Source organism: Pimephales promelas, chromosome 6 (genome assembly GCF_988280905.1).
Source record: "Pimephales promelas chromosome 6, fPimPro1.hap1.1, whole genome shotgun sequence".
NCBI lineage: Eukaryota > Metazoa > Chordata > Actinopteri > Cypriniformes > Leuciscidae > Pimephales > Pimephales promelas.
The window spans coordinates 5,515,015-5,525,000 of record NC_142774.1 but is presented as its reverse complement, the minus strand read 5'-3'; the positions used below and the strand labels follow the sequence as shown (position 1 = coordinate 5,525,000).

Here is a 9,986-nt window from a genome sequence, read left to right as displayed (position 1 = left end):
TTTCAAACTTTTAGCATACATCATTGAAGTGGACAATGATATTTTTCCTATTTAAAATTTGACTCTTCTGTACTTACATCGTGTACTAAGACTGAGGGAAAATGTTGCGATTTTCTAGGCCGATATGGCTATACTCTCATTCCTGCGTAATAATCAAGAAACTTTACTGTCGCACCATGAGCGCAGCAGGCGTAATATGACGCAGCGCACAATGTAACTACAGAAGAGTCAAGTTTTATGACCCGACCGATATGGATTTTTGGGGGCCGATGCCGATACTGATATAAAAAAAAAAACCAGATACCGATATATCAGCCGATATTATTTATGTGTACATTAATAAAGGGTAGGCGTGTGAACTGCAACTCGTCTCATAAATGAACCGAAACTCAGTGTATAGACCTGAGAAATACTGTATATCTTTATTAAAATGTCTACTTTTAAACAGAACAATTCAAAACGAAAGACAGACTGCTGTAATCCGTATGAAATGCGCATTTCTCTCTAGCGTGTTCAACTTTGCAGCGACACTGACTGAAAACACTTGTTTATTAATAAACAAATCAAATGTCTCCTTGCTATTTTGGATGATATTTGATGTATTCACAATCATTACTTTTGCCAGTTCTTTATGACAGCTTTTATGTGCTTTATTGGCATCGCCACCCTTACATGAATCACCGCACCCACATTTTTCTGTTTTAAATATTCATTTATTGGCCATTAAATGCAGATTAGGAAAATGCCTTATATTGGCCGATAATATCGGCCCGCCGATATATCGGTCATACTCTAATTTGATTATTCAGTTTCTGTTGTTATATGTAACTACAGAAGAGTCAAGTTTAAAATAGGAAAAATATCGAAACACTTTGGTAATTTTTTTTCTTGTCCACTTCAATGATGTATGCTAAGCTATGCTAAAAGTGGTACCGCCAGAACCAGAGATCGGCTGAATGGATCCAAAAACGGTAAAACTCACTCAACACTTTAACTCTGGGGGAGTTGTAAAATGAGCCTATTTCCCAAAAAAAAAGTGGAGTGTCCCTTTAACACACAGAAATGCACTCTCTGTATTCATGTTGGTTTGGTTACACACGTTTTCATTTCCAATAAAAATTTTGATGGTGTAACAAACAAGAAATAAAAACATTTTCCTTACATCTTTAAAGTGTAATTATTATACATTTGAACTTTCTTAACATGAGAAAAATGGTAAAGAAAAAAATTAATCATGAACAAATTTGTTTTTTGGTGTTTTTGCATTTGAAACCATTTGACTTGACTTGTCCAAAAGATACTACATACTTAAAATAATCTTGTAAATATTTTAAATATTTACTAACATGCTGAGTTTTGGAGCTTATTGAGCTTATGGTAAAATATCTGCATCTAACCTAAGCAGCCTGATTGGGCCCAGACTTGACTCATAGTGATGACATCATAATCCGTTCGGGAAGATGCAAATGACAGCTCTGCATGGCAAATGAGGTGTACAGAAATCTTGAAGAGGATGATGTTCGTTATGCTAATGAGATTTTCGGTCGTTGTTTAAAGACAGTGATACGCCTTATGCAGAGATATGATAGTAGCATCCGAAATTCTGAACCACAAAAATGACAGACGGTTTAACAAATGCAAAACTTGGGATCAGGATTTCTCAGAATGTAATTTACATACTGACTGCGGTAGAGCATGGGAACTTCGATTACAGCCTCATCTTTACCTCGTATTAATGGTGGGATTAACCCGCCAGAACAGCTGATATATACAACCTCAACTTTCATTCACAGCTCATGTCTAAAGGTTAATTTTAACGGTGGAGCCATTGAACATTTGATGAGAAATCAATGTAAACGGCAAGAACATGAGTTCATTTCCTCCTTACCCGAGCCGGAGGTTTTTCTGGAGTCTGTAAAATTACTTTCAGACTTATCAGGGATTTATTATTAACAATCTGATCTTTAGGTTTGTGTCCACATAAACAGAATTGAATTCTTAAAATATTGCAATATATCAACTTTCACAATTAGGACTGCACAATATATGGAAATATCGTAAATGTATAGAGGCTATATCGCGATATGCATATCGCAACGGCTCATGAACAAAAAGACAAAGAGAAAATCACTCACTTCTCTTGGCTGAATAACTTTTGTGGCTTTGATAAGAATCAGTCATTCGAACAGTAAAAACATACCGATAAAAAAAGCCAGATACCGATATATCGGCCGATATTATTTAAGTGTATATATTATAATACAGTAGCAATATTATGTATGTGTATTATAGTACAGTACCAGTCAAAAGTTTGGACGCACATTCCTATTGGTGTGTACAAACTTTTGAGGGGTAGGCACGTGAACTGCAACTCGTCTCATAAATGAACCGAAACTCAGCGGATAGACCTGAGAAATATATCTATATTGAAATGTCTATTTTTAGACTTCTTTCTGCTGTAATCCGTATGAAATGTGCATTTCCCTCTGGCATTTTCAACTTTGCAGCGACACTGACTGAAAACACTTGTTTATTAATAAACAAATCGAATGTCTCCTTGCTATATTTGATGTATTCACAATCATTACTTTTGCCAGTTCTTTGTGACGGCTTTTATGTGTTTTATTGGCATCGCCACCCTTACATGAATCACCACACCCACATTTTTCTGTTTTAAATATTCATTTATCGGCCATTATAAATGCTGATACCGATAGTTAGGAAAATGGCTAATATCGGAGCCGATATATCGGTCGGGCTCTAATTTGATTATTCAGTTTCTGTTGGCCTTCCTGAAACCCTAAACCCTGTGATTTACACTGATGTTAAAATAACACTTCTTATGCTACAGTAAAACACTGGTGTTCACTTTCAGAAGTTGTAGGGATGTTTTCATGTCGCAAAAAGAACATGAAACACGTATGTAGGTTATATCATTTATTTTACACACATTAAGCATTATTGTATTGGATATCGAATATCGCATTAATTAACGAGTTATCGCATTTTTCTTCAATATCATGCAGCCCTAATAATATATATCATTTTGTAACCGCAGTATCGTATCGGCAACAATAAACAACAATACAATGACACATGCAGCTGCCAAAGCAACCATTGTCTCCCACACACTGAACAACATACAAAGGAAAAATGTTTCATTCCGATCTTCTCTTTAAAACTCAATTCCCGTCGCTTCTTTCTGTATTTCACCACCCTAACACTTCCTGGCTTGCAAATCAATCCTTATCCTTACCATAAATCCCTCAGGACAGTTCAGCAGGACTGACTTTACCTCAAAGTCACTCTCTCTTCCCCTCTCAGATACTATTGACCCATAATGGTGCTGCATATAGGTCATGCTGGGTTGATCAATATAGATTGCATTCCTCCCCTCCCAAACGGCCCAGAGGCTGGAGAGGGCATCCGGGTCTGAGGTCTGGGCGCCAGCCAGTTCACGTGAGAACGTACACACACCTTCAGGCTACAGTCATTACCAATGGGGAGCCACTGGTTTGCTCAACACGTTTTTGAGGAACTCGCATTCCACTCCAAAAAAAAAAGACAAACAAACACCAGCATTCCAGAGTTTTTTAGAAAACTCTAAAGTGTTTAACATTCTAACGGAATACTTCCACCAAAACAGAAATCTTACCATCATTTCCTCACCCTCATGTCATTCTAAAGTAGGAATAATGTAATGACATGAGTAAATGATGATAAAATTCTCATTTTTTAAGTCCTTTTCAGCTCCCTATGATATTTATACATTTTCGGTCACAGTGAACCTGAATTATACAGTTAATTTTGAAAAATGGAGCTTGTGTGACAGCGAGAGCAGACATGCAGATATTGTGGTGACACAAGGCCTAATGGCTAAGAGGTCATTTGCAATAACACACAGGAAGTAGTGAGAACAGCACTACAGTACTAAGGACAGTGACCTATTTAGTCAATATCAGTCAGGCAAACTCAAAATACATAAAGCAGGCAAAGGTCATCAATGGTTTCGAGTAAAAATGATGCACAATGTAGATTTTTTTATAATAAAACTGCTTATAAAATTAAAATGTTAAATAAATTGGCATACAATTTTACACCAAATATTTGGTATGTTGTAGGGCTGTCAAACGATTAATCGCGATTAATCGCATCCAAAATAAAAGTTTGTGTTTACATAATATTTGTGGGTACACTGTGTATATAATTATATATATATATATATATATAAAAATACACACACATGCATGTATATTTAAGAAAAAATACTATTTATATATAATATAAATTATATATAAATCTATATACATGAAAATATTTCTTAAATATATACAAGCATGTGTGTGTATTTATATATATAAAATAACTATACACAGTGCACCCATATATTATGTAAACACAAACTTTTATTTTGGATGCGATTAATTGTTTGACAGCCCTAGTATGTTGAAACGGTGGCTCCGGAAAAGACCCGATCAATACAAATACAAATCACACTGTACAACATGGAACTAATAAACTTGGGTACAACATGCATTGTGTTTTTATGTGACGAGGAAGCGAAAGGAGAATATGGACACAGTCATGGCTTGGGAAAAGAGGCCGATTTGGCATGCCAATTTTGCAAATGGAGCTTGAGGTATAGTAGTTTTAAGTTTTAGTGTTTATTGGCTAGTCAGTAGACATTAGTCATAGTAGCACACACACTGTGAGATGATTATCATGCTAAATATCTGACACTGTCAGAAAATTATCACAGGCTATATTTGGTTGCAAGACCGCCGTCTTTGAATCTCTTTGAACCACAACCACAGAAATCGCCACAGTTAGTCATCTTTCGTCTGGGACAGGCCCAAAATCATACAATGTGTACCAGGCATAAGTCACAAATAAACAATGCATGAGATAACAATATATCAAAACAACCAAGAAAAGAAAGATACACTTTTCACATTTAACAAAAAAAAAATTTGATACATAAAAAGCACTGGACACATTGTGGGGTCAGTCAAGTCAGCGAAGTGAGCTCCGTTTTTTTGTTTAAGTGCCCATGTAGACTATATAACCTCGCAAGACATGAAACTCCAATCTGTGATACCTGGTGCCATAACGGTTTAGACTAGGCTACACAAAAAGAGAGATATGCCTATTAGGTAAAGCAGAAAGATTTCCTTGCAGTTAAATGAATTGTGCAGAGTAATCCATTCATTATTGGCACGTCATTGAGAATCAAACAATTGAGGGGCGTGACAGCAAAGTTACGCTTCACCGCTTCACTTCCGCCGGATCTTTCTTTAATCCTCTCACCATTGTTTCCCTTCACAATCATTCCGGGAGCGCCTTCTCAGAAACCTCCTCCCATTTTGGAGTAGCCATAGCCCTCCCCTCCGCCGATAAAAGTCAACATTTCACAACCCCGGGCTATTATATGGGCCTTTACATCCCAGTGTGACACACGTATTTACTCAAACGGGTGTGAGTGTGCCATAAATTAAAATAAGAGAAATTCCCCACCAGCTTCGGGGTTACGCTCTTGCGTGATCTCCAGGAGAGGAAATACAACTAGAGTTTAAGCAATTAAAGTGATAAATGTAACTTTTATCCTAACCAATTCCTACTTGGGATGGTCATAAATTGATGTTTTTAGCGATGTTTTAGCGCTAGATCGCGAACAAAAATCGCCTTATAAAAAAGGTAACCATAAGATAGCTACTAAACACACACACAAAATAAATAAATAAATTTGGAGTTACTTTTAAAAGGTCTTTAAATATTTGACGGTTAACTGTGTGACCTGGGGCAAAGAAAAGAGTAAATGTTTTTAACCTATTTAAACATTCACACGTAGCTTAGCTACGTCAATTTGATTATCAAAATGAATTCAAGAACAAAATGTTACGTCCATGTTTTCAAATTGGAGTTACAACGCCAGGAGTAGGAAAATTATAACAAAAGCACTCTTTGACATTAATAGTCACAGGTTAAGGAAAAGTAATAGATGTAGGCCTACTTTAAATTCAAGGAATATTAAATTCTGAGTTGAATACAGACGTTGAAACAATGTTATACACCGACCTCAGTCTCCTAAATAGGGAGTTATTTAAACTACGACTCTCATTACACAAGACTGAACGATAAACGTTCACATAGTCGTTAAATAAAATAAACATCGCCTAGTAGTTAATACAGATTTAGTGTACGTTACAGAAGTTTTTAAGCCCCTAAAGAGCTCACGGAGTTAACGAGCCATTTAACACGGCCCTAATGCTATTAACAAGACTTTGATCGTCCGAGTCAAACTACCGTGAAGGAAAGATACGAGTGTTTATATGTTGTGCAGAAGAATGTGGCAAAAGAAATCCCAAACTAACTAAAATATAGCCTCTCCTTGCTAAACAGTCAATGCGCGACATTCACGACGTGCTTATTCGCGTTTGTTTGTTTCTTGCGAATGGAAAACACGGCCTGATTAAATTCAACATTTAAAAAGCACATATAGGCCTATATATGCCATATAGGGCCTGTTTTAACATCAGGACAGCTCTGAGGCAGCGCTCTCTGTTGCGCGCGCCCCCGCCTGTATTTTTATGAATGAAGGACAGTATGCAAATGAGAGCGATTCACGAAAAAGAAATGGCGGATATAGCATGTCAGACCACCACAAAGAAAGACACCAAGAACGGCCGCTCTGAGCGCTTATACGCGCTCATTGCTCTAGCATGGTGTGTTTATAAAACTTCTCAGGCGTCAGTTTGTTTCCTCGGAGCGGAAATTCGCATTTAGAGTCGAGGTGATATAAGGAATTCAGTAAAGGATCCCTCCACAAAATGTTTCCGCTCGAGCTCCTCCTCCTCCACCCCCCCTGTTCTCGGTTTGAGACCAGAGCCCTGCAGCAGGGGCCCAGCACTCAAAATCTCTTTGACACAGCATTGTTTCTTAGTAATAACATCTCCAACGTCCCTCTCAGAAGCGCATGCACGAGTTCCCTGCATTTGACTGACCCCTCGTTCAGCTCGGGAACGCATTCTTGGACACAGGATAAGATTTCCATTCGTGTCCACATGCGTCGTTTTCTTAAAAAAGTGAATAGGCTACTCACTCGTCTGGGTGCGATTCCTCAGTCATTTTCCCCCTCGTTTCACCTACAATAATAATAATATCCCGCCGCGGGCGCGCAGCGTTCGGGCTTCATGTTGTCTCGATTTTCCACCTCGCCTCTTTTTTTTTTAAAGTCCAGTGCATCAACGAGTTTCCCCCAAATCCGCTTCAGCGTTCCTTATTTTCGTTCTTCCTCCGCGCAATGCACTCTCTATCCGTCAAGGTTTGCAATGCATCTGCTAAAAGATCCAGGAATCCTCGCGTTATGCAACATCCCGATGGCTGTATCGATGATTGTTCGCCTCGCGTCGCGTTCTGCCGTGGCTGAAGCCTGCGCGCTTGTCTCGAAGAGGAGCCCCCATCTCTCACTACTCCATGTTGGATTGTGTAGTCAGCAGCAGCAGGCGAGCGCCGCCGACACTGGGGGGGTGGGGGGGTGGGGGCTTGCGGAAGCAATGACGTCACACAGGAACGACTGCAGCCCGTTTTGGACTGAGGGATCTCCAGTGTGACGGGCTCTGCCAACGTCCCGCCACCTAGTGCATCCTCTCACCTTAATCTGTCTGCTCGGGGACGGGGTTATTATTAAAGTTCACGAGAACACAAATTTTTTTTTTGTGTTGTGTCACTGTTGAAGTCCAGTTTAAGCACGGCAGCTGGTTTCTAACACTTAAAAATAAAGGTTAGAAAAGGCAGCGGAAGAAGTGCCATTTTTGGTTCCCCAAAACTCCCGTAGACTTTCGGTAACGCTTTATTTGACGGTATCGTTGTTACACACGATACGTTACTAACGTTACAACCAACCCCTTTTCCTAACTCTAACCCTATAAGTAAGTAGCCTAGATAGTTATTATTTACTCAGTAGGCCTACCTAAATTTATAGTTCCACTGTGTCACAGACATCTTAAATAATGGGTTACACTTTATTTTAAGGTTGTATTACATTGTAATTATACATTTAAGTGGGCCTATATTAAGTAACTACATGTACATGGGTTAGGGCTGGGGTTAGTTGCACGTAATTATGAATAATTGATAGTTTTTATTAGTAACTGCATGTAACATATGTAACACGGACACTGTAATTTAAAGTGTTACCAAATTAAGTGTAACCAAACTAAATAATTTGTGTTTTCCTAGTGTGAAGAACATATTATTGAATAAAGAAACCTTTTCCATTGTAAAGAACTGTTGAAATGGTTCTTTATGGAACAATGTCAATAATATTGCATTACTTGACATTGTTGATCTAGGCATCTCTTGAGAAATTGTATTGGCTATAGCCTATATAATTTAAATTGGACCTAGTCTCAATAACAAACTGGTTGTTGAACTTGAATCCAGTTTTTCAGTTGCCTATATGCTTTCTGAAACTTCTCCATACAAGTATGCAAAATTCCTTGTGCTTTCTTCAAGTCTTTAACAATCTACTTATGTCTTAGAGTGTTCGATACAAACCCATAGAAATCTCTAGAAATGTAAATTACACTATGGTCGGAATAGTGAGGCTGTTTTTTAATTGAATTGTGTGCCAAATTCTGTCCATTCGCCACGCGTTGCGTCTAATCCGATTATGTGCTGCCACCTCGAGGTAAAAGAAGGCGGTTGCTTTCATAACTTTTTTTTGCTGATGGAACTAAACTCACAGATATGCAAAAAAAAAAAGAAAAGAAAAAAAGAATGTGCATCAGCATTTTTAGAAACGAGAAAAAAAAACACTGTAAAAAAAGTTGCTGCCTTAAACTTTTGAGGACTTTTAACTTGGATGTTTAAGTCATTTCAACTTAAATTGCATTAAGTTGACTTTAATAAAAAGTTGAACCTTGTATAACTTATAAAAAAGTTATAAAATTGCTTAACGACGTATGTTGATGGGTTAAAGCAATGTAAAAACACATGATCTTTTTTTAGATCCAGTCTTAAGATGATAAAACATCTTACATAGATAAACTGCAGTAATTGCCCGTTAAAGATTAAACAATAAAGTGCAAGAGTTAAAGTGAAAGTTATTTAGTCTTCAACTAAGTCCCTGTGACGTGGGAATCCTTTCAACATGAATAATGCCAGTAGAGGGCGCCAAGAGCACAGTTAAAACACAGTCCATTTCCGTCTTTTCCTCCCCTCACTTAAGATTTATTTAGTAAATAAACAGTGTTAAATCCATTGTGTACGCCAGTAAAATGTTACTCAGATTACACGAAATAATAAATTTGAATTTGTGGCATATTTGCCCGGTTTCCCACGGGGCTTGTTTTAAAGGGATAGTTCACCCCAAAAAAATATGTTTTTTCTTTTTCATCATTTACTCACCCTCGTGTTGTTAGAAACCTGTATACGTTTCTTTCGTCTGCCGAACACAAAATATGATGCATTGAAGAATGTTGGTAACCAGTTAATGGCACTCATAACATGGTGAGCACCTTGAGAAAACAATGTCACTGCCATATTTTAAGATAAGTCACCTTCAGTTAAAACAGCTCAAACATGCATTTTAGTCTGGGGTTAGCTTAAGCCTGGTCTGTGAAACCGTGTTATTATATTGTAGGCCTACATTTCCGTTTCTTTCTAAATAAAACCACTTAGAACTGTCCGTTATGGGTGACTTACTCATTGTAGTATTTGGACACAAACTGTTTTTTAGCTGGTCACTGGCAAATCTAATCTGGACATCCGCTAATTTGCTGGTCTAATATGGTCCTCTAATTATTATTTTAATTAATATGCGACTAGTTGTCAGCTTTCTTGAAAACTTCATTGGTTTCTAAAAGGCATTTTCCCAGTGTCCAGCTGCTCCGTGTAGAGTTGTGCGCACTTTACGCACGGGTTCGCTTTGGTCCCCCTTTTTACGTCTCCTTTAAGAAGTCCAAATGCCCTCTTCTACTCCTCCT

General features: G+C 37.9%; 1 protein-coding gene across 1 annotated transcript in view; it reads right to left on the bottom strand.

Moving 5' to 3' along the window:
- spred2a (sprouty related EVH1 domain containing 2a) overlaps positions 1 to 7,454 on the bottom strand; it is a 13,203-nt gene extending 5,749 nt beyond the window's left edge. Inside the window, exon 1 of the mRNA XM_039686600.2 lies at positions 7,100 to 7,454. Coding sequence (XP_039542534.2) covers positions 7,100 to 7,125 — 26 coding nt within the window. The 5' untranslated portion in view covers positions 7,126 to 7,454. The remainder of the gene's footprint in view (positions 1 to 7,099) is intronic.
- Positions 7,455 to 9,986: the final 2,532 nt, after the last annotated feature.